The sequence below is a fragment of the Daphnia magna genome, linkage group LG7, assembly GCF_020631705.1.
Source record: "Daphnia magna isolate NIES linkage group LG7, ASM2063170v1.1, whole genome shotgun sequence".
Lineage (NCBI taxonomy): Eukaryota > Metazoa > Arthropoda > Branchiopoda > Diplostraca > Daphniidae > Daphnia > Daphnia magna.
The window spans coordinates 219,387-242,671 of record NC_059188.1 but is presented as its reverse complement, the minus strand read 5'-3'; the positions used below and the strand labels follow the sequence as shown (position 1 = coordinate 242,671).

At 39.7% G+C, this 23,285-nt stretch overlaps 4 protein-coding genes, 3 long non-coding RNA genes, 1 other non-coding gene and 1 pseudogene across 15 annotated transcripts; 7 read left to right on the top strand and 2 right to left on the bottom strand.

The window, feature by feature from the left end:
- The first annotated feature begins 48 nt into the window (after nt 1–48).
- Nucleotides 49–917, top strand: LOC123474633. Of its 2 annotated transcripts, XR_006649509.1 has the most exons (4): nt 49–172; nt 235–358; nt 449–581; nt 712–917. It is a non-coding gene; the product is annotated as an uncharacterized LOC123474633 (long non-coding RNA). The 2 variants fall into 2 exon arrangements; XR_006649508.1 differs by having other exon boundaries at nt 134–358.
- On the bottom strand, nt 740–1,905 carry LOC116927189. 2 transcript variants are annotated; one of them, XM_045176927.1, is made up of 4 exons: nt 1,603–1,905; nt 1,516–1,527; nt 1,284–1,418; nt 740–1,203 (listed from the first exon to the last, which is right to left on the bottom strand). In XM_045176927.1, exons 1-4 carry the CDS (start codon nt 1,843–1,845, stop codon nt 970–972), a joined length of 624 nt encoding a protein of 207 aa, XP_045032862.1. In that variant the 5' UTR covers nt 1,846–1,905; the 3' UTR covers nt 740–969. The 2 variants fall into 2 exon arrangements, with proteins under 2 accessions (XP_045032862.1, XP_032790099.2); XM_032934208.2 differs by having other exon boundaries at nt 1,516–1,902.
- A 310-nt stretch (nt 1,906–2,215) lies between these two features.
- On the top strand, nt 2,216–4,525 carry LOC116926794 (annexin B9). 2 transcript variants are annotated; one of them, XM_045176926.1, is made up of 10 exons: nt 2,216–2,538; nt 2,599–2,715; nt 2,780–2,956; nt 3,010–3,214; nt 3,315–3,388; nt 3,453–3,528; nt 3,604–3,777; nt 3,843–3,918; nt 3,983–4,088; nt 4,150–4,525. In XM_045176926.1, the coding sequence occupies exons 2-10, from the start codon at nt 2,620–2,622 to the stop codon at nt 4,216–4,218; spliced, it is 1,053 nt and encodes a 350-aa protein (XP_045032861.1). In that variant the 5' UTR covers nt 2,216–2,538; nt 2,599–2,619; the 3' UTR covers nt 4,219–4,525. The 2 variants fall into 2 exon arrangements, with proteins under 2 accessions (XP_045032861.1, XP_045032860.1); XM_045176925.1 differs by having other exon boundaries at nt 2,221–2,538; nt 3,315–3,394.
- A 133-nt stretch (nt 4,526–4,658) lies between these two features.
- LOC123474632 lies at nt 4,659–14,796 on the top strand. 4 transcript variants are annotated; one of them, XR_006649507.1, is made up of 7 exons: nt 4,659–4,902; nt 5,136–6,603; nt 6,673–8,163; nt 8,226–8,617; nt 8,709–14,027; nt 14,113–14,704; nt 14,762–14,796. XR_006649507.1 is itself a non-coding variant. In XM_045176921.1 (6 exons), the coding sequence occupies exons 4-6, from the start codon at nt 8,482–8,484 to the stop codon at nt 14,136–14,138; spliced, it is 5,481 nt and encodes a 1,826-aa protein (XP_045032856.1). In that variant the 5' UTR covers nt 4,659–4,902; nt 5,136–6,603; nt 6,673–8,163; nt 8,226–8,481; the 3' UTR covers nt 14,139–14,796. The 4 variants fall into 4 exon arrangements, 3 of the variants coding, with proteins under 3 accessions (XP_045032856.1, XP_045032858.1, XP_045032857.1); XM_045176921.1 differs by having other exon boundaries at nt 14,113–14,796; XM_045176923.1 differs by having other exon boundaries at nt 8,709–14,044; nt 14,113–14,796.
- LOC116928174 lies at nt 4,665–4,770 on the top strand. Its single transcript, XR_004396994.1, has one exon. It is a non-coding gene; the product is annotated as a U6 spliceosomal RNA (small nuclear RNA).
- Nucleotides 14,655–15,654, top strand: LOC116927201. Its single transcript, XM_045176928.1, has 3 exons — nt 14,655–14,796; nt 14,861–15,085; nt 15,149–15,654. The coding sequence occupies exons 1-3, from the start codon at nt 14,791–14,793 to the stop codon at nt 15,530–15,532; spliced, it is 615 nt and encodes a 204-aa protein (XP_045032863.1). The 5' UTR covers nt 14,655–14,790; the 3' UTR covers nt 15,533–15,654.
- Nucleotides 15,655–16,268: 614 nt separating this feature from the next.
- LOC116927165 lies at nt 16,269–17,552 on the top strand (annotated as a pseudogene).
- Nucleotides 17,553–17,571: 19 nt separating this feature from the next.
- Nucleotides 17,572–18,665, bottom strand: LOC123474087. The gene is made up of 2 exons (XR_006648724.1): nt 18,362–18,665; nt 17,572–18,012 (listed from the first exon to the last, which is right to left on the bottom strand). It is a non-coding gene; the product is annotated as an uncharacterized LOC123474087 (long non-coding RNA).
- On the top strand, nt 17,933–22,521 carry LOC116934479. 2 transcript variants are annotated; one of them, XR_006648722.1, is made up of 12 exons: nt 17,933–18,066; nt 18,132–18,226; nt 18,290–18,423; nt 19,321–19,364; nt 19,440–19,515; nt 19,585–19,639; nt 19,712–20,222; nt 20,280–20,368; nt 20,422–20,655; nt 20,719–20,787; nt 20,869–21,861; nt 21,932–22,521. It is a non-coding gene; the product is annotated as an uncharacterized LOC116934479 (long non-coding RNA). The 2 variants fall into 2 exon arrangements; XR_006648723.1 differs by lacking the exons at nt 17,933–18,066; nt 18,132–18,226; nt 18,290–18,423 and adding an exon at nt 18,753–18,905.
- The last annotated feature ends 764 nt before the right edge of the window (nt 22,522–23,285 follow it).

The window sequence follows — 23,285 nt, the reverse complement described above, 5'->3', positions numbered from 1 at the left end:
ACTAACCTTGTATAAGATTGGCTGGGTTTTTCCCTTAGCCACGTGGGGTAGACGGGATGTTTGCATGTAACTCGAATTTTCTAGACGAAATATTGCTACCATTAATATTTTTGTTCACTTGTAACAACATACTTAAGTACCATACGCTAAGGGGGCCGTATTCGCTTCAAACGTAACATTTACAGTATGTGTTTCACAAGGTCCAATCGAACTACAGATTCCAATTTCTTTTAGCCACAATCTGCATATTTGACCTTGACTTTGGAGAATGTCGTCTGCAGGATTGAAGTTGAAACTTGAAAGTTAACTCGTTAGGGTATACTGCGTTGAGAATTGGGATCGAAGATCAAACGATTTCGTAAGTACTTGAAATTTACTTGCATAAGCAAACATTTCTGGGCTACTCTTGTAGATTACTGAATTACCGAATTTCCCTTTGTGGTAACAGGCTCACTTACTTTTCTTTCCCCGTACAGCAACAAACAAGTACGTGTTAAGTGGAAGAACCAAGATGGCAATGAGTCATGCAGTACATGCACTAAGAGAGTGAGAGCATAAGCCTTGGGCCCTTGGCATATAAGGTAAAGTTTTTAAAATCAAAAGTCACATAATTAAGAGTTAGGTTTTATTAACTTGCAGTTTGAGGGATTTTGTTTAAATATATTTGAATTAGTTGTTTTACTTTTATTTTTACTGATTTTGGTACTTCAGGAATTCAATATTACATACATTCATCGAGTAGGAATTTTTAAAGACTCCATCAGTCCCTTGTGTATTACTGGTATAACAAAGATACGTCAAACACTTTTGCCAACAATCAAACTCATCTATAATAGGTAAATTTATAGTCCATTTCAAACATTTTAGGTAACCAAAACTATCTTGACTGTCTCTAATTATGAATGGAAATTTTAGGATGAATCAGACACAACCAAATTGAAGCTCAACTATTGAAGATGTGATGGCTGTTTAGCGACCATAACCAGTGATCTGGGAAGATGCTTGCTTTGGCACATAAGCATCTTTCACCGGCTGTTGTGGTATGTAGATTTCTTTTACTGGCTGTTGTGGGACATAGATTTCTTTGGCAGGGAGAGGCACATAGGGCTGGTATTCATTGTTGGTCTGCTTGCCACCTGAACTTTCATTCGCCCATTCACAGCGGTTACGAGATTGGTCAAAAACCAAACCGGCCTGGCAATTCTATTTAAACGGGGGTTATTCAAAGAAACCATGAAATGGGATTAGGGACTCTTAATTTTGAAGTGGGTGCTTTGTCTTACCATAGTCCAAGTTTGCCCAGCCTTGTCACACATGTAGAAGGCACGAGGGTTTGAAGAATCTGCGTAATTGCCATCCTTTCGGCCGTAACAGAAATTTGAGAACTTCAAAAGACGAGGTGGGCCTTCCTCACTTTTCTGTATTACGGTTGTGACAAGTAGAAGTAGAATGTAAAGAACAAAATTTAGAAAGGAAACGTTAAAACCACCCTGATTAAAAATGAATCACACTTACGCGGATCTCTTCGTAAGCTCCGGATTCTTCTTCGTCATAAGCTGGTCGGTTTTCCTCGTCGCTCGAGGCTCGTACTTCTTGTTCTTCGTAAGCTCCGGATTCTTCTTCGTCATAAGCTGGTCGGTTTTCCTCGTCGCTCGAGGATCGTACTTCTTGTTCCTCGTAAGCTCTGGCCTCTTCGTCATCATAGTCCCGTCCTTCTTCTTCGTAAGCTCTGGCTTCTTCATCATCGAATGAAAAGGACTCATCGTCCTCGAAAGTTGGGCGTGATAAGCCTAAAGTTAACAGCCCAAACAGGACGATCAAAGTGATTGTCAATTTCTGAGCCATATTGTTTTCTGTGCCTCTGAACGTGGCCAAATGAACCGTTTGTTCAGTTTACAGTGAATAGCTTTTATATCAAACCTTTTCACTTATAACCTTTGGTCTGGGTCTTAATTTGTTTCTTAATTTTGGTTATTGTGACGGGAAGTCGGACTGATAATCTAAGGATTCGGCCACACATTTCAAAAATTTGGTTTGGCTAGAACGAAAAGTTTGTCTGAGGTTTCTAAATCCCGTCTCAAGAATTGAAATTTTACCTATTCAACCACCATTTCCCCATGTGGCTTTCGAAGTACTGTTATCGCTAGGCATGAATGGTTCTGTTTGAAAACAAATTTCAAAATTAATTTTTTTATTGCGTTTTTAGGTGGTTAATTTGGTTGAGATAAGCAGACTTCAGCATATGCAGCAGAGAATTTGATAAGATACCCGGTGGGAAGTGGGAAGATGAAAAAGGAGAGTCTTGAAAGTTTTTTTAAATTATATATACACGAATTCTTTATATTTAAGTTGTGCAAGTAGCAAAGCTAGATCATCCTGGCAGCCAATGGGTTTGAACTAACGTATCCGTCAAAACCAGTACAAGCTAACCAGCGCGTCCACTCAAAATTCCGCAGGCACTCCAACTCTGACCGCTTAACTAGGCCTATGTAAATATTTCACGTTTCTTTGAGCGGACTTACTCCTCAGCAGTAGCAGGTTCGTGCTTTCTCTTTTCTTCAGACATTGTCTTTAAATTCTGTCTCACATTGTAATTAGTTTACCGAAAAGTGCTTTGGGATGGAAAAAACTAATAATTTCCAGCACCTCGCTGCAAACACGACTCCCATTTGGCAGCACCAGAACCACCAGCAACAACAACAACAAATAGAAAGGGTAAACAATTACGATTCTTAAGATATTATCAACAAAATTCAGGACGCTTCACAATTGCCAATAGAATATCCCTACGGTGCATCCGGCCACTTCATTTGACGCGAGAGCGGATGCTGATGCACTTCACAAAGCCATGAAAGGTCTGGGCACCGATGAAAAAGCACTGATGGCCATTCTCTGCCATCGTAGCAACGGCCAGCGCGTCTTAATCAGCCAGGCTTACAAATCCGGATATGGAAAAGTAAAGATTGAAAGCCACCAAATTGTGCTTGTCCTCACCTCATTTTCCTGTAGGATTTGGAGTCAAAATTGAAGAGCGAATTGAGCGGCAATTTCGAAAGGGTTATGGTCTCCCTTTGTCTGTCTACAGCCGATTTTATGGCAAGAGAGATGTACGAAGCCATGGCCGGATTGGGGACGGACGACGAAGCCCTGGTTGAAGTACTCTGCAGTAGCACGAATCAGGAGATACGAGAAATGAACGCTGCCTATCTACGCGGTAAATATTCAAGTTGATTTATTTGTAACTGTTAAATTTTACGTTAAGAATGAAGTTCGCATTGGGCATTTGATTTGATTTCCGATTCATGGGTTTACAGCCTACGGCCATTCGATGGAAAAGGATATCATTGGAGACACTTCGGGCACTTTCAAAATGATGCTTGTTTCATTGGTCCAGGTTCACCTTAAAAAACATTTCCCAATGATAAACATTGACGGATTCCAATTTTTCACAGGGTGGAAGAGATGAAAATGAGTCGGGATTGGATGAACATAAAATTAGATCGGACACACAACGTCTGTATCAAGCAGGTATAAAACCAAAGCTATTTTTAGTCCAATTAACTGATCTACCGTTTTAGCTAAATATCGTGAAACATTTTCTAGGAGAAGCTCGACTGGGGACAGATGAAACTGCTTTTAATTCGATTCTGGCCACCCGCAGCTGGGCTCACTTGCGCCACGTTATGGCTGAATATCAGTCAATGTTTGGCAAAAGTTTGGAAAAGGCTGTAATGAGTGAATTCTCGGGCAACGCCGAGAAAGTTTTACTGGGAATATGTAAGAATGACAGTAGTAAACAAAGCAATTGTGCACTGAAATTACAGTTATCTAATCTGTTGCAGTACAATGCGCAGTGAATCGGAACGTATATTTCGCCCAACGACTCCGAGATTCAATGAAAGGATTGGGCACCAATAAGTAATTGATTAAAACGAAAATTCCGCTTAATTCAATCTCTACAGTTGAGTTGAAATGTTTATAGTCGCACTCTTATTCGGTTAATCGTCGGCCATTGGGACACTGACTTGGGAAACATTCAACAGGAATACGAAAAGAAATTCCTCCGAAGTCTTGCAGCAGATGTTGTGGTATATGTTATGCCCTTACAAATTGTGAGTAACACTTAATAAATTACCTTTATCTCCGTAGGACGAAACGTCAGGCGACTACAGACGGGCTCTTATGGCTCTTCTGGGCTCTAAAAACTACCTCCAGTGAACTGTGGACATTGCGTAGAATATTTCGATAAGCTTCTTGATCTATTTTTTAAATAAGAGGAATAATTTTACTTGCTAAGTGTATAAATCATAATGACTAGCTTAAGTTTACGTACACAAGTAATCGGCCGTTGCAATGCAAGCAATCCTCCAGTCCATATATGGGCTGAGCCGACCTAGCACAAAACTCGAAAGGGGAGGAGCAACCGGCCTTGTACACTCCCTTACAGTAGCTTAAATTTTACTGGCTAACAATTAATTGATCATTTTTGAAAACTGAAAAATGAACTTTAATCAGTCTGTTATAATCTTTGATTTCGTTGTCTTTCAAATTAATTAGATGCCTGCGTAAAATGACGTCAAGTACTTAAAAGGTTTCAAGAACACCACTGCATGTTAGGACGGACCAAAGCAGGTATAAATTTCGCGATGGGCCGACACTACAATGTATTCCATACGGAATACATATACTAAAATTGGAACGATACAGAGAAGATTAGCATGGCCCCTGCGCAAGGATGACACGCAAAATCGTGAAGCGTTCCACATTTTTTTGATTTTTTTACAACCGATTTTCACCCAACATGCAAGTCAGATCCAACACAGTAACATACAACATGAATGCGGACAATCAAAGCGTACAGAAAACAGTCTGACGAGGTGGCGAAGAATGTATTAAGAATAGGTAAGCAAAAGTCATACTGACCAGTTTCCGTAGCAGCAAGATGATATTAAACTATGGCGTTGTCCGTCTGAATGGAAAAATCTGAAAATGCTTACTCAAACAAAAAAAATTTCTCTTATTGCCTCGTGTTTGTTAGTTGGAGCTCGGCGCTCCTTGCATAGAATTTCCGGCTTATCGATTTAAAATAACTGATCAAATTTCTTTATGCTTTTTTTCGCTTTTTATGCTCATAGTCATAGGACAGGAGTAAAAAAGAGGTGATAGAAGAGATAAAGGCGAGGCTAAACAACAACCCTTATAAAGTGAGACAAAAACCAGTAAAAACAAAAATCGCGAAAATGGTCAAAAGGCGGGAAAAGAACAAAAGGGGGATGTCGACGTCTGCCATTGCATTTTTCTTTCTGCAGTCATCCAAACAGCCACGTGTGAGTGCTCAGTCAGGGATTGCGCGCCCATTGCTGTAGACCTGTAGTTCTTCTCATATAGAGGAGTATGTGTGACGATGAGTGCGTCCATCGCAAAATGTTTTCTGGTGCTGTGCAATATAATGGAAGTTTTGACTGCAGCTTTACATGTGAGCTATTGACAGTAGAAAGTTTTCTTGTTCGTCATTAAATTAATTAATTTAATAGAACAATCTGTGACTGCATGACAAAGTGGGTGGTTTGGACAATGCATATGGGAAATAAGGTGAAATATGATGGTACTGTCTTGGGAGACAATCAAATGGCATAATAGCTTTGTGTCCAACCAACATTGCTTATCTATCACTAGCTTTGATAACTGACCCATGGAATCCACCCTGTTTTTATAAGCTGATTCATATCAGTTATAGATAGCTGTTTTGTTTTGTTCGTTTGGTAAGCTTGAAACATTTAATGGTTTTCCTAGACGCTTGGTGGTTAGATTTGTCGTACACTATACTAACGGAAAAAGGTTTTCAAGCGTGTTCCGCATATTCTCTGACTCAACATCGAATAGAGAAATGTAAGTCTTTCTTAACTAAGTTATAACTAGCACAAATAGCAAAAGTGTGGTGAACTTGATTCACAACTATGGCTGTGGTGTACCAGTTTTCCCTCATGGACCGTTTTGATTGCATCAGGCATGTTCCGTCCAAGAATATTTGTCATGAAACTTGTTGTTTGCGTTAAAGCCTCGCAGACGAGATAACAAACCTTTTTAGCCCAGAAGCCAATCCATTTTAGTTCAATGTCATTTCAGCAAGATAGCAGACGCAGCCGAGTAAGGAGAGGCTGTTGCATGCCCAGCAGCTGGAACAGCATTTTCAAACAGAACAATTTGTGCATTAAAGAGTTGAACAGCAACGCCTTGAGTTTCCTACACTCTTTTGCGTGGATGATACCTTTTTCGATTATGATTAAGTGAAAATTAGTTTAAAAATATTTGTTTAACGTTTTTAATCCATCATACAGTGTATACTGCGACATAGTGGAGCGCTGTGATAGTGTTTCCTCCGTATTCAGATGGACGGTGGAAAATTTCAATGACGCAAGCGGATATATGACCTTTCCGTTGAAAAAGAGATACCATCTCATTGGCGCTCGCTAACGTTGGTGTTTACTAAGTCTGTGAAAGACTGAAAGACATAAAGCAGATGGCGAATGAAGGCCGTCTGGCAATAGCTTTGCTGTGAATAGCTGACCCACATCGAATGTATTCCATTTTCGTTAGCTGATCGTGAGTGAGTGTTGCTTTAATTTAGCAAAACATATTTATTAATGAATTGTGGTTTTATTAATTATCCAGGAGGTGCAGGAACAGCGTTGTCTATCTGAATGTTGAGTTATTCTAGCCATTAATTAGGCATTTGTCGGCCACACACCAATCAAGCAGTCCATGTGCCAGTGAAAGTATCGTACCCGTCGGTTATAATCACACACGCCAAACAACTACACACTGTGATAAAAATGGATGGTGAGGAAAGGAGCCGTGGCTCTTTAAACGCTGTGCCCGCCACATCATCCCGTCGGTACGAACCATCAGAAGATATTTTTCCAGAGATGCTCAGCTGGATTCAGGATGCAAATACTGACCAGAAACTGGCTGAGAATGCAGTCAGTCATATCAGTTCAAAGTTGGAACGGGCACTTAATCCTTTAGAGACGACGGGCGTCGAATCGCAATACGTCAAGGCCGTCTTGACAACGTGGGCAGAGGCCAGTTTAAAAAGCGCATTTAATTACTTGGAGGATGAAAGAACTGACCTTTGCAAAGAAATGCCTAACATCTTAGACGAACTGGATTCCGTCAATTCCGTCGAAGATATCGACGCCAAACTAAATAAAGAAACATCACAGCTTTGGACCTGGTTTGACGGAGGCCGCCTTTATATTCAACTGATACTCGAACAGGAAAACTTGTTCAAAAATACGCCCCGATTCGCCATTCTTTTAAACCACTATTTTAATAATGTGAAGAGATGCTTCATCAATAAGGCCTTTGCCCGTTGCAAGGATGACATCATCAACGACGGACTGAATGGTTCATCACTGAAAGAATTCATTTCAGCACTAACTGATTTTTTGACCAACGCCAATGAAGACAAAGATTTACAAGATGTTGTGAAGAATCATATGCGTGAAAGCAATGTAACAACAAGAAGTCGAAAGACAGATGGGCAGGTCATCAAAGACGGTCTGAAGGGTCTGTTGACGGAAGAAAACATCTCGGATGAATTCGATGAAATGTTTAAAGATTTTTTACAAGACGAAAGCAATATAGCGACGGGTAGCCAAGAAACAGACGGGCAAAAATGCAATGGAATGAAAGAATGGGTCAAAAAGCTTATAGAAATTGTGAGAAACGCGCTGCCTTCAAGTGACAGCAAAGAAAGTTTAATCCCTGAATGGCTACTGGGATTTGAATCAGCGTCATCAGAAATAAAAGAGTGGACCACAAAACTAGAATTACTGATCAGAGAGACATGCGCGAAACTCATGCTGCCTGAAACCGTAATCGAAGTGAAACAACAGTATGGAAGACAAGTCATGTTCATCAGTGGCGTTGCCGTTTTTGTTAGCAAAGAATTGGAGAAAATGAAATCAAAAAAGAGAGACGTGGGAGAAATACAAATTGTCGGACAAACGTCCGTTCACATCGACTGTGACTTGGAAAATGAAATTTGGCACGGCTTCAACGTGGGCATCGTTACCGACAAACTTGTCGTTTGGGCAGATGATAAGGGCGAGAATCGAATATGGGACGTATCTGGAAGATGTCCACGTTTCAAATCAAGAAGTACGTTATCTAAATAATCAAAAAAGCCATATAGTCTTAATTTTACGTGCTTTGTAACTTAGGAGATTGGCAAGATGCTGGCGAAAGTGGGGGTAATGTTCATATTAAATGCAATGAAATAATCGGAGCTGACCGATGGACGATCGCATCCAATGGAGGAGACGGGGTTTCTGCTCTCAAGTGGTCTGAGAAAGAATTTAAAAGAGTTTTCAGTCCCATATTGCCACCGGATACGGATATGAAAAAGATAGAGGAGACGAGCAACAAGTTTCCGGCCGATCGGAAATAAATGATCTCTATACAAAACTGGAGACAAATATGAGGAAAGAGTTCGGCAGTGAGGTGTCAATCGATTTTTCTACAAGGTCCACGAGGTTAAACGACGGCAGCAAAATAACGTATTCACTGTATAAAAATAAGAAGAAGAAACGACACACACTCATTTTATGCAAAGGTACTTACATCAATTGGAAACATGTTTTAGAATCAGATAGACGTAGCGCAGGTATGTGTGACTATACGCGCATGTCATTTTGAATATTTAGGAGCGGGTGTCGGACAAGGTGGCTACGGCGGAGACATCATCTTGGAATTGTCGAATAAAGAGCGTGGCGTCCCTCCCACTGGCATGGAAATGTACCAAGCATTGGACTCGACAGGGGTTGTCTACAAGGCCACTGGTTCAGACGGCAAAATGGAGCAAGCCAATGGCGATGTTGGTTTTATTCACAATGAAGAGAAAACCTCAAAAGGAAGTTACGTTGGATTTGAAATCGGCCAAAGTCTAAGAATTCAATGCCACAAGAAAGAAGAGTTTAAAAAAGATGAGGTTGCTTCGTATGTTAGGTTTGATGCTGGTATTGTTTTAGGAGATCGATTTTATGCAACAATAGTCGATGTACCAGATGCTGTGCAGCAAGAAGAACAGGATTCTCTTTCACCGATGGTAGCGAAGAAGAAAAATGCCGTAATTCGTCAGAGCCTCGTCGTTCAGTTGACAAATATAAATGAGAGGAAGCAAATATTGGAATCGCTCCGCAAAACGTTGATGTCTGATCTGTTGGAAGAAAATCAGTCGCAAAATGTCGACCAATTGATTGAAGAAATTCGAAATAATGCGATCCAATTCGGTGAGCAAGTGGACCAGCAATTGAATCAAGAGAAGGTGGCACATACCAAACCAGCACCTGTCGTCAGAAGCCGTGCAGCCCACGAAACAAAAGGTGAAGGGCCGATCAACCTCCAGCTGGAGGAAGACGAAGAGAAAGGGCGGAGCAACCTCAAGCATTATGATAAGCTAGAGGGTCACGAAAAGGAAGTGAAAAAGCTTTTCAATCGGATTGAAGATAAAAGGAAGTCAGCGCTGAAAGCTAATACAAAAAAATGGACAGCAGAACGTAAATTGAGAAATTTAGAACCAATAAATGTCGCATCGCTAGCCGAATATTTCTATGACTTCGAGTGCGTATTACAGCACCTTCGTAATGACAACACCTTCCAACTTCGTAACTACCAGATTGAGGCAATACTACAACTGATCATCGCCACCAGGGAAGAAAGCGAGAGAAGATTAGCTGAAATATCGACTGGCGCAGGCAAGTCGCTGATTGTGGCAGCATCAGCAATTGCTCTTACGCGTGGCCGTGGCTTCTTTGCCGTGCACGTGATAACCAGTAACGACTTGTTAGCAATCCGTGACTCTAATCTTTCAGTCGCAGAAGGAGGATTGAAAGATCTCTACGAATATTTCGGGGTGTCGGTGGCAAACAACTGCAGTCAATCTGAAGACGATCGCAAAGTAAGTTACACTGCGACTGCGAGAGTTGTTTACGGACAATTGGCTAATTTCCAGCGTGATTTTTTACTGGACAATTTCTACGGTCGTAACATTCGTGGTAGTCCACACATGACAACCAAAGTTGTCATTATTGACGAAGTGGATTGCATGTTGCTGGACCAAGGCAACAACACGCTTTACTTATCACACGGCATTCCCGGTATGGAATCTTTAGAATCTTTGTACGTTTTCATTTGGGATGAAATATGCAACTCTCCCATTAATAAGACCATCCCGGACTATCGAGAACAAGTGAAGAAATCCATCAAATCTAACGTGTTATTTGACCTATACGGCGTCATAACTAAAGACGATTTGAAATGTTTTGTTCACGTGCCATTAAACGATTTGGAAAAAGATGCGCTGTGGGATCATTTAATCAAGAATAAAGTGATTGACCAAAATGGACGTCTACTAATCGATGATGCCAACCAAATGACAGAAGAAAAGATCAACTATACACCTAAGAATGCGGCCAAAGAAACAAATCTTAATGCAAAATTGGTTTTCTATTTACGCAAAGTTGCTAATCGCCAACGTCAAATTCGAATACCTGCCCATCTACTCGACTTTGTTGACCGGCACTTGGACACTTGGCTGGAAAGCGCTTTTCAGGCCCTGGATCTACGGCCCGACGAGGACTACGTCATTGATCAAGATCGAACAGACACCAGTCCTGATCTCAATCCGCAAGTGATTATTATTGATCCCGATACTGGAACGGATCAAAATTTGTCTCAATGGGACGAAGCCTTGCACCAGTTCGTTCAGCTGAAGGAAGGATGTAAATTGACGCTGCAAACTCTCAAAGCTGTTTTCATTTCAAATGCCACGTACATCAATCAATATCCTTACATTTATGGTCTTTCGGGAACGCTGGGATCCGAACAAGAAAAACATTTTTTACAGGATACGTTCAAGTCCACTTTCTACTACAATCATACGCACATACCTAGACTTTTTGAACAAAAACTAGCCAAAGTCCTGTCGACCGAAAATGAATGGCTAGATGCCATCATCATTGAAACCGAAACTATAATGAAGGAAGGACGTTCAATCATCATTTTTTGCATGTCCATCAAAAATGTCAATCTCGTCCATCAACGTTTAATGAATTCCTTTCCTGATCTGGTAAAAAAAAATCACCTTCATCGCTACACGCGCGATTATGTGAAATTTGCATTCGAAAGAACAGAGCTGGACATTGAGCATGTTATCGTTGCCACCAACTTGGCTGGACGAGGAACGGACATAAAAATCAGCCAAAAACTACGTGACAATGGAGGATTGCATGTGTGTCTCAGTTATTTCCCCGAGACTAAACGAATAGAGGAACAAGCGATGGGCCGTGCAGCTCGCAATGGAGCACCTGGAAGTGGAATCCTCATTGCATGCAAACCAAGTTCGTCCGAACGTTTGGCGCCTGACGAAAGGGAACCGATAGAAATAATGAAAAATGAGCGTGAAATTCGAGAGAAACAACGCATCGCTCGGATGAAGGAAGATTTTAAGTTTATGAAAGATCAGATGGAATTAATTGATCCGTTTTCAAAATATTATACCAACCTCAAAGAACAACGGCGGAAGAAAAAGGACGGTGATCAGATAGTGAGTGCCATCTGTGGAAGCGTGTTGGATCAATGGGCTTTGTGGCTGGACAAAATGAACGATTCCTCATTAGATGTGAAAAAATATTCATATTCAGAAAAATTCATCCCAAAATTGAAAGCCGTCGAGCAAGACAATTTGGATATCAGCCAAGTCGAGTGGATGACACCAGCCCGCTTAGTTGTTGTTGCCAGACATTTGGCTACGCGTCATAAAAAGCCGGACCTCCCAAAGGCAGTCGAAATTTTGGAAGAACTCATCCAATCGAAAGATCGTCATTTTTATCCTGCCGCTTTCTACTATCGCGCATTCATTCTCCTAAAGGAAAACTACGAAACCAACAAAAATGAATTCATTAAACTATTGCGTACGTGTGAAAACGTGTTGAGCGAGCACATCAACTTGCATTTTTCCATCGTCCAAAAAATGGGCAGAAAAACTAATCAGCCGCCTTTGTTTTGTGTAGTCGACGGCTACACGCAGCAAAAAGAGAACGTGATTAACCTGTTTCAGTATTTCCTTGGCTCGGTTCGTTCATTGCTGGGCACTGATTGCTCCATCGAAGACTTTGAAGCAGCAGGAGAGTTGCCAAAAGAAATGAAGGGATTTTTAAAAAAAAATCTAAATAACTTTGAAAAATGGATTCAACGAGAAATTCATGAAAACTTCAAAGTTTTCCAGGAAAAAGACGTAAAGAACAAAGACCCAAAGAATTTAACAATTCCAGCTGAAAAAGTGGAGGAATACTTCAAGTTATTGTTGGAGGGCGAGTCCAAATGTATTGGTCATCAGCTGAATGAAGCCAGCACCATACCAAGTTGGAACTCTTCCTTCGAACGATACGCAAAATTAAATCGAGAGCTGGCGATTCAACGAGTAGCAAATGCCTATGGTGTCTGTGCATTGACTTTAGAAACATCGCTAAGGCAAGCGATACAAAAAGAACTTTGCAGAGAGGATATTGAAAAAGAAATTGAACGCGAAATGGAAGAGAAATTTAAAAAAGACAATCTAATTCCTTGCACGAGGGAGTCGTTTTGGGCGAAATTAGTTGAAAGTGGAGCGTTGTATAACAACCAAAATTTCGTCGCCGTGGATGAGGGCAACGTTGACACATTCAACTTAAACCGCGAGGAAGCCAAAACATTTCACTTTGAAGACAAAGATTACGTCCTCTACAATCCCATTGATGTTAACAGCAAGAACGGAGGAGAAAAGAAAATCTTTTTCACTCAAAAGTACGTTGAAGACACTCTTTATGGTAATCGTATGAACAACACAAGTCGAGATCAAATACAGTTCAACAAGATCGCCAAAGTTGATGTAAATAAACTCAAATCAGTTGATTTAAGGCTATTTGGTCAGTTGAAAGACGATCATTTACGTGAGGCTGACATCATTCAGGCTGAACGTCAAGGAATTCTGGACGAGTTGAAAATGCAAGACATCATTGACGACGACGGTAATCTCTCATCCAACTACAATGGCCAAAAATTTCAATACCCAAACTGTCGTGCTTATGAAAAAACTGTCATGTGTTTATTGGCGACGAAATTACGCGCTGAAATAGTTAGACGACGGTGGCTGAATAGCAAAGACAATTCAGATCGCCTCGAAGCCATCAATTTGCTTCCTTTGACAACTTATCGAGATATGCTGGATGACTTGATTGACGCCTACGTCATCAGTGGCGGGTTCCGGGTGAAGACCATTGACGAAAATGTCCTAAAAAGTAAAGTGAATGGAATCACCGAAAAAGATGAGGAGCGCGAGTGTATTTTGGATTTCTTGAAAAGTCGGCAAGCAATTTACGACGCAACTTGGTTGGCAAGTCAAGAGGCAGCGCTCGATTTTATCGACGGCGACATCCGCAAGGTAAAAGCCAACACCTTCGAAAGCGAATTGTGCCTTTTTCGTTCGATTGGATTCGATCATGTCATTTACATGAAGGATCGCCAAATGTCCAGGAAACAGATGGTCTTGTCATCGCTGTTTACACCGCTCATTGTCATCGGTGGAGTTGCCTCGATTAGTGCTGGAGCTGTCTTGACTATCTTTAGTAAAATCTTGCCGTTGCGTGTCACGAAAGATTTGCTTCTCATGGGTGGTCTCTCTGACATCATCTTCGTCATTACTTCTGCTTTATCAAATGACCCAATCAGATGTCCTGATTATGCGCGCCAGAGGATCAGGGGCGCATTAGGAAAATCGAATCTAGTAGACCAAGTCAAAACTCTGTGGAAGTTATCGACACCTGGAAAACTTGCTGGTAATAACTTTAGACCTGCTGTTCGATTGCAAATGGACACTTTTCAGCAACGGCGAGTAAGAGAGAAGAATCACGAAGCGGATCAACGAGAGATTGTCAACGCGTTACTTCGGCTCGAGAAAAAATCGACACATCCAAGTGAAGAAGATGGTAATTCAGTTCAATAGGCAAATTGATTAAATTGGCTGCCGTTTTAGACTGTGAAAAACTGTTTGAATAATTTGTTATTTTATAGATGGCGACCTCGCCCAGGAAACGTAGAACTTGCCTTCGCTTTAAAACCATATTAGCAGGAAGAGTGATGGAAGTTGGAATGAACTGACCTAGGACTTCTACATTACAAATTTCTATTGCAGGTTAAATGCAATATCATTTTAATTTAGAATGGGCCGAAAACTAAGGTAACAGGTATAGAAATAGCATTTTAAAAAAAGGTATTTGATGTTATCAAATCCAATAGAGCTTGTGTTAATCATTTTAGAAATGGCGAAATAGATGAATTAAACTAATCAAATTACGAGGGAAATGTTTCAGTTTTTACAGGGCTTCTAATACGTGGCCTGTTGCGCCAGAAGTAAACAAGTGCTGGGCCATTAGATTTCGGAAATTTATTTCAGTTACAACTCTTTGCTAATTGTAGTCAGAATTGGTACAATATTGAAATATAGAATTGCATTGTAAAGCCAAAGCAAGAAACGCGGCTGCCTTATGACATTGGACGCTGCAAGAGATTGGCAATCGAAAGAGTTGGGTAATGTCGATATCTTGCGTGAGACATTTGGGCATTGGGAACGATTGCGTGGAATAATTTAATTCCGTGCCTGATGGTATAAAAGCAAACACATTCGACCAGCAAGACACACATTCATCGTTGACTTTTGCAGCAGACACAAGTCGCTCCCCAGTTATCAACATGCAGGTATACCCTCCCTATCATCCATAACGGCCTTTATTAACGAATGATTCTTACTTTTTGTAAATAGAAAAATCTCATTAGTTTGATGTTGCTGGTTGCCACGGTTACTTCAGCTACTTTAGATCCGACCCACGTCGTGGATGAGGTCGAATGGATTCCCATCAATTACCGGATCGATTCTCGTGTGCGCAGGCAAGTTCCCTCCACCGATGCCAAAGAGGAAACAGCAGCCTCCACCAATGTGCCAATTATCGACGGTACAACTCTTTTGAAGGATTTGGCGATTGTTCAGGTACTAGTGTCAATTCAATTCCCCCCAAAACGATCGATTTTAAACCAATCTTTTAAATAACAGAGCCCAACCGATGCCGTCCGCCAGGGAACCTCATCCCTCATCACGTTGCCCATAGATACGTCTGCGATTTCACTCGACGCTTGCATTTTCATCGGCCTCAAAATCAAAATCATCATCAACATTCTGGATCCGCTTGTCTGCAGCAGAATTTGCGCTAGCGATGCCAACTGCACCCATTTCACGCACGAACCTCTCAAGAGCGGCGGCACTTGCACGCTGCACAGTGCTCCCGGTCTCGGTAAGGAGTGGTCGACTCCCGCGCCCAAAAACTCAGGCGCCACTTGCGGTCAGACCCCCAACAAGAAAAAATGTGTTTCTAGCGATGGATCGCTCATTAACTTGTGCGTTGATCTCGGCTTGAAAATCATCCTTGGTTTACTTTAAACTGCATTCAACCGATCAGCATCAGCTTACGGATATCAAAAGGTTGTGGGTTTTGATATAGGGATTATTTGGTTTTTCATTTTCTTCCGGGCAAGACTTAATACACAAATTTTAATATCAAATTATTTTGTTTAATATATACGTACGCATGTGGTGATCTTCATAGTCTTATGATGGGCATGGATATATTTCCAAACCGGATGTCTGTTCCGAGCAACACCTGTAACATTTCGTTCACTTTTTTTTCACGTTAGTTTTGTCGTCAAGTGTTGGTATATTAGTAGGAGAATATGGAATGAACTCTGCTACTAGGAACGTCTTTCCTCATATCCCAAAATTGTTAGAAAACATTAATTATATTAATAATTTTGATAGGAAATATTAGCTTTTCTAAGAGTGTGGTAAGTTTAATTGCCTTAATTGCGAAAATCGTCTGATTATAGTTTCGGGCTTAAAGGTTTCATTCATTTCCTTGACAGCATATTTCCAATGCCAATGGAGGAAATTGAACGCTCTCCTAATCCTAACATCCAGCGCCGTCCGAGAACCCCAAGGCCATTGTTGTTCGCCTGCCTTAATCTCCATCCATAAGCGATTACAAACTCGTGAACTTTTCGTTAGATAATTATATGCTTAGCAACGCTGTTTCACAAATATGTCTGCACACGAAGCTCTTCAGTCTTGTCTGTGACAGTGCAGAAAATTGTTAAGTAACCCATGAATTATACCGGTATTCATTTAACAATTTCATGTTCGCGAAGCTTAATTTAGCATTCAATCTAACTTTCATTATTTTACAGTTTGAAGACTTGATCCGAACGCAAAGGCATTGCAGAATCAAACGCAACTGACGGGGGCGGCAACGTTAATATGCAAATAGAATATAATTAAACATGCGATGATAAAATACCAATCTGCAAAGCCTTGGCCACAGAAGTGAATATCAACAAAGCTCTAGAAATACTCCATGCTCTTGAAAAACAGACCAGAATTGTGAGCTGAATTTTCACATTATTTTGTTTGTTTTCTTACTTGATCATTTGGTTTGCTTACATTGAGGTGACACCATTTCAGCAGGGTTCATTTTGGAAGCAATTGTGCACTTTCGTTTTGAAACCAAGCAGTGTGATTTTCTCAACAAGAATATCATTAGCTTCATCAAAAGAACAAGCCAGCTGAAAGCTTCTGTCACAAACAGTTCAGAAGTCTGCCAGCACAATGTTCAGACACCTACCAAAAAAAAATAAAGCTCAAGGTTATTGGCACTCAGGACTGTTACTGCCAGAAAGGTGTACTTGAATTTGGTCTTTGTTTTCATTATTCTTCTTTACAGAAATAATATGAAATAAAATTTTTCATTTTAGATTTATGTTGAAGTGTATTAAGCCAGATATACACATTCATATCCTGATGCAAAAGAAACAGGGTTGAGTCACTGAAGTTCCAAATATTCTCTAAGAACTTCAGGTCAAAATATACAAGTCTATGGAAAAGCTAGAAAAGGTAAGAACAATCTTGGTAGGTTTTTCCGTTTGATAACTCTTGTCAATCTATCCTCATGGTCTAATATCAATGAACAGGTCAAGATTATCTTGGAACAAATGAAACTTTTTCTTGCCAAAAAGGACTTTACCTGCACTCAGATCATTTAAAAAAACATCAGTGTCAATGTTTTTTGAGAAAAAGACATGAGCAGTCTTCCGTTGAAATTTTATAAGTAGGCATACTTTCCCAGTGTTCCATTCGGCTTCTTAAGATGGAAAATCGTGGGAAAAATGCTAGTTAATATTGCAGACTCGTGATTGATGTGGACCACCGCGAAGGATCATAATTTTATAATGGTAAACATCGAGTCATGTATAACACAACAATGATCTAAGAATGATAGATGCACGGTGATGTAACATGACATCGTTCGCTTTGCTGAGTCCCTTTGATAACGAACAATTAGATTTCATTCACCGACTTCCTACAGGAGAAAGTTGTCGACGAAATTCCAAAATTGGCAACGCGAGGGTAAATAAATATAAAATGTTCGCTTAAAATAAATACTAATTTGTATTTCCAAAATATTTTTGAATTTTTAGCCACGTAGGAATCTTCCATACGTCAATTTTATTGTAGCTGACAGTGACTGTAATTATGGCTTACTTAGCCCATGATTATCAAGAGCTGTCTTTTTGGTTCACCGATCTAAAAACCATCATCTTCAAAAGCTTCCAGGTTTGTTATGGTCGTAGAATAGCAGACGAGTTGAACAGTTCAAAGCGGCATTGTACCATCAGGCAGAACCCAAACGGTCGATGCATTGAAAATGTCGGGCATCTGTTAATGAAATTTTCACCAGCACTCTTCAGGGGATGTGTTATTATCTGTAGGACAGATGTAAAGGAATGCTTTCACTATCGAAACATGTGTTGATTCAAACGTATTGTGTAATTTGAACACATGCAACATCCATTTCTCTTCAGACGTAGAACCTAGTAGAAATTGTTAGAATAATTTTGTTCAAGCGATAACTACACGAGCATGTGGTATAATTGTTAACAATTTAAAACTTTGTGTTACACAGCAATAGTCAATTTATCATTTAATGCAGTATAATCGGCAGCTGTGGGAGTAGGCGTTCCATCAACTGAACACAGAAATGTACTGACGACAATGTCTTACAATTGAAGAAATGGAATGCTTTTGGTAGTGAAAACGATTTTTAAAAAAATCTTAATAGGTAACAGATTTCGAATTATAATTTTACAGGATTGATTGTTCACGTACGCAGTTACTATAAAGTAAAGACTAACGGAGTAAACAAGCAAAAAATCAACTTACCTGATACGTGAAGCGTCCGACGATGTTGTTGGAGTGGTAGGCTAGAACGTGCATATGCAGAGGTAAGGCGAATCCAAAGTTTTAGTTTACGCTACTGCCTTAAATACTCGATGACACGTGCCACTTTCTGCCTTTCCCGGAAAAAAATTGTAGGGTAGGAGAACATAATTCTGAAGGTCGGTAGGTTGAAAGGCAAATTATTATTTCCAAGTGAGCTCGGGGATATGGCCATTCCCCCTCGATTGACCCGATGTCTTGCAGTCACCGAGAAAAGGTGAATAACCTCAGGTAATTCACAAAAAAGGGGGGAGGGTGATGAAAACCACGTTTTGCTTTTTCAGGCTTAGTAGCTCGTTCACCTGCACGTTGTGCACATGTGTAGATTTTTCGTCCGGTGTAGTGATTCACAGAATTTTAGCACATGGATTTAGTCTTCTTTTACAAGCTAGATGTGATTCACAATTTGTAGATTCACCTATCACGCATTAAAAACGCACCGTATCAGCACATAAATTTGCCTCTGCACTGGTTTTCTTTTAGTTGCGTATGTCAAGCCGTCTTTCTGGGTAGTAATAAAAGTCTAGATAAAATAGAACAGCGTAGATTAAGTTAAGGATAAGTAAGTCTAAATTTAAGTTAAGACCATTCTAGTTACTTTAAAGTAAGGCGTAATCTAACTCACTCGTTATTTTGGCACAGCACTATTTCTGCCATTTTTCTTAACTGTTAAATGTGCTAGTCACCCGTAGTCTTCGCTCGCAAACCATTCCATGCAATTCTGTTTTCAGCTCTTTACATAAGTTGCCAATGCCCCATCAATCCCCAAAACCTTACGGCTGCTAACCACCGAATTCATCTTTGTTAGTAATGCCGTAATTAAATGTAACTCTAATTTTGTTACATGATGGTCTATTCAAATTATTCAAGCACTATTTTCTTTCTCTTTTCAATTCATTCAGGGGGGAGACGAAAAGGATACTAGATATCATGGATCGCCGCCGAAGTAATTAGATCAACCCCAAAATTTTCCCTGTAATTTATCTTAAAACGAGTTATTTGTATGTTTTTATGTATCTAGGTAGGCCCACGTTTCAACCGAAGATGACCACTGGACAACGAGAATCACTGCTAGAACTATAGCTCGAGATTGCCAGGTATTCATTATAAATTGTTAAGCGTCTTAACGTGTTTTACATGTTCATCTTTATTTGTTGTGCGTCTAGGAGGGTTTGCATCATCAACGAACAGAACCAGTGGACGTCGAAGATCGTTGCAGAGGTTGCTAGGATTGTCAAGTATTAATTTTAAAATTTTAAAATTCTAACCGTGTTTTTTTTAAAATGTATTTAGGATGGTCTACATCATCACCGAAGATGACTACTGGACAAAGACGCTTGCTGACGGACCTGTGAGGATTGTCGCCCAAAATATTAAATATTAAATGAAAAGTTATAAGCTTCAAACTATGATTTTATTATTATTATTTTTTAATGTACTTAGGAAGTCTTTGATCAACACCGAAGAAGCCCACTTGAAAACGAGGATCGTCGCCAAGACCGTTGGCCAGAAATGTCAGGTACTAAATTTAAAGTTTCAAGACTTATCATGTTTTATATATTTATAATTTTTGGTGCTCGAGTGTTTGTAACACCAACAAGGAGTACCTATGGACTTCGGGAATTGCTAGCAAAGTCGACAGGATCGTTTCCCGGGATTCTTAGGTATTAACCTTAAAATTTTAAGTGTCTAACTAAGGTTTTTTCTTAATGAGTTTAAGATGATCCACATCACCACCGAAGAGGGCCAATGGACAACGAAGATCGCCGTTGAAGCTGCCCGGATTGTTGCCCAAAATCGTCAAGTACTTATTGAAAATCTTAAGTTTTTAATTATTTTAACTTTTTTGTATGTCTTTAAGAGGGTCCTCAACACCACCAAAGAAAGCTGTAGACGACGAGGATCGCCGCCATGACCGTTGCCCAAGATTGCCAGGCATAAATTTAAAATGTGAAGTCGCTTACGATGTTTTATATATTTATATTTATTTGTTGTGTATCTAGGAGGGTCTGCAACACCAATGATGAGGATCATTGGACGTAGAGGTTCGTCGCCGAAGTCACAAGAACCGTCGCGCAGGATTGTCAGATATTAATTTTAAAATTTTAATTGTCTAATTTTTTTTTTTTTTTTTTTTTTAAATAATGTATTTACTATGGTCTTCATCACCATCGAAGAGTACCATTGGGCAACGAGGAGCAGTTGGAGGCACTAGGATTGTAACCAAAAATTTTCAAGTATTTCATTGAAAATTTTAAGCTTTAAACTATTATTTTATTAATTTTTATAAATGTGTTTAGGAGGGTTTAGATCACCACCGATGAGGATTACTTGACAAAGAGAATCGCCCCCATCACCGTTGCCAAGAAGTATGTCAGTGATGTAATGTGAATGTAATATCAGTGTTAAGCGTTTAAACTATGTTTTATTTAAATTTTGTGTGTGGGTAGAGGGGTCGCAATACCACCGGGAGGACTTTTGGATGTCGTGGATTGTCGGTGAACTTGTCAGACTTTATAGCTCAAAAAACTCGGGTGTTAATGTTAAAATTTTAAGTATATAATCATGCTTTCTTTTAAATAATTTTAGTAGTTTTCAGAGCACTTCAGAGGATGAATACCGGACATCTAGGATCGGCACCCAGCTCCGTAATTCATGGCTATTGGGAGGATGGAAAAATAGAATATGGTACGGTTGAGTATTGCCAAGTCAGCATTTGCTTTCTTCATTCTGTTTTGTAATTTCTGTGTTTTATACGTGTGCCTCTAATTCCTTTTCCCCTACCATAATTTTCCCTTCAAGCACTTTGGGTTATCGTTTCACCTTGCACGGAGCATGAAAATTCACTACACCTTAACCCCAGGGTTCGCACAGTGTATGCGTTAGATTTCATGCATTGGTTAGGGAAGTTTGAATTTAGGGTATGTTGTTCAGCTTACATCTTATATTTGCTTTAGATAATTAATAATAATTGATCTTAAAACAAAAACAGTAACACAAAATAAATTTATACCGTTTCAATATTGAATACGGAGTAGTGTCTTGAATAATCTAGCCACATAATAAACCATTCATCGCTTGTGATCGGGTTGCATGGGCTTGTGAGCGGGTTGCATTCCTTATAAAATTTTACGGGGTATGGGGCTAATCAAAAAAGAGCCCGTTACTCGCCCGACCCGCCCCAAAAACTAAAACAATTCGAATAGTGCGTGGGGTGTGGCCTATTTACAGGTGTTTACCATGGAGTGTGGCTTATTTACAGGTGTTTACCATGGAGTAGTGAAACCATGTAATCTATGACTCTGCCCTGCTAGCCCTAGTCGTTTAGTTATCCTAGGCAATTAGATGCTTTGGAACGCTGTTCCAAAAATATATTGGCACAAGAACCTCCTAAGTCTTGTCTGTGAAAGTGCAGAAATTTGTTAAGCAACCCAGGAATATCGGTATTCATTTGACAATTTCATGTTCGTGAAGCTTAATTTGGCATCCAATCTAACTTCGATTATTTTACAGGTTGATGATTTGATCCGAACGCCACTCAAACCTCGCCACGCCAAACTCAACTGATGGGCGACATCGTTAATATGGAAGTGGAATATAGTTCAACATGCCATGATAAAATACCAATCTGCAAAGCCTTGGCTGCAGAAGTGAAAATCAATGAAGCTCTAGTAATCTATGCTCTTGCAAAACAGACCAGAATTGTGAGCTGAATTTTCACATTGTTAATTTTTTTGTTTTCATACTTGATCATTTGCTTTGCTTACATCGAGGTGATACCATTTCAGCAGAGTGCATTTTAGAAGTAATTGTGCACGTTTGTTTTGAAACCATCAGTGTGATTTCTCAACAAGAATATCATTAGCTTGACCAAAAAAACAAGCCAGCTTCTGTCACTAAAATGGTCCAGCACGTTGATCAGACACCTATCAAGAAAATAAAGCTCAAGTTTATTGACAATCAGGACTGTTACTGCCAGAAAGATGCATATGAATTTGGTCTTTGTTTTCATTATTCTTCTTTACAGAAATAAGAAAAAAAATTTTCATTTTAGATTTATGTTGAAGTGTATTAAGCCAGATATACACATTCTTAAATCTGTTGTTCTCAAAATGACAAGGACTTTTAGGGAAGAAAGCAATGCTGCTCATGGTTCAATGGTATCGGATTAATATTTCAAAGGTTTGATGTTTGATTCCTAATTGATTGGTAATGATAATAGGAAAAAAAAAAAAAACAGTTATGTTGCAAATTTGTATGGTTCGAACACCGTGCCGTCCTCATAAATCCCCCCTTTTGATATTTGAGATGTAATCTACAATCCCGTACAATTACGTTAACGTGTAAAAGATGTAGAATGTTTATTTATATTAATGTTAGCTCAGTGGTAGAGTATCGGATTGCAAAGTCCAAGGGGATGTGTTCAATACCAAGTGCATGAATTCTGTGTATGATTCATGTCTTTGAACTTTAAGAGAAATGAAAATGGAAAAACTAACACGTTGGGAACTGTTTCTTCTACATTCAAGCGAATGTTGGAACTCAACTGATAATTAATCTGTCAGGTTGGATGGTAGTGTACTGCCTACTACTTGGAATCGAAACCACGACCAATCAATCAGCAAGCCAGTCTCTTACCGTTACGCCATGACTGACCCATATATGCAATAGGCTATGTTTAAATGTCTATCCAGGTATGGACTGCTTATAATGTTTTAAAGGGATACACAGCTGTTGAGGAATATCACAGATAGCTCAATGGTAAAGCACTAGCGTGGTACGTTGAAGATCTAGGGTTCAATCCCTAACTCATCAATTGATATAGTCATGTAATTAAAAACAAAATTCAAATAAATATAAAAAGTTT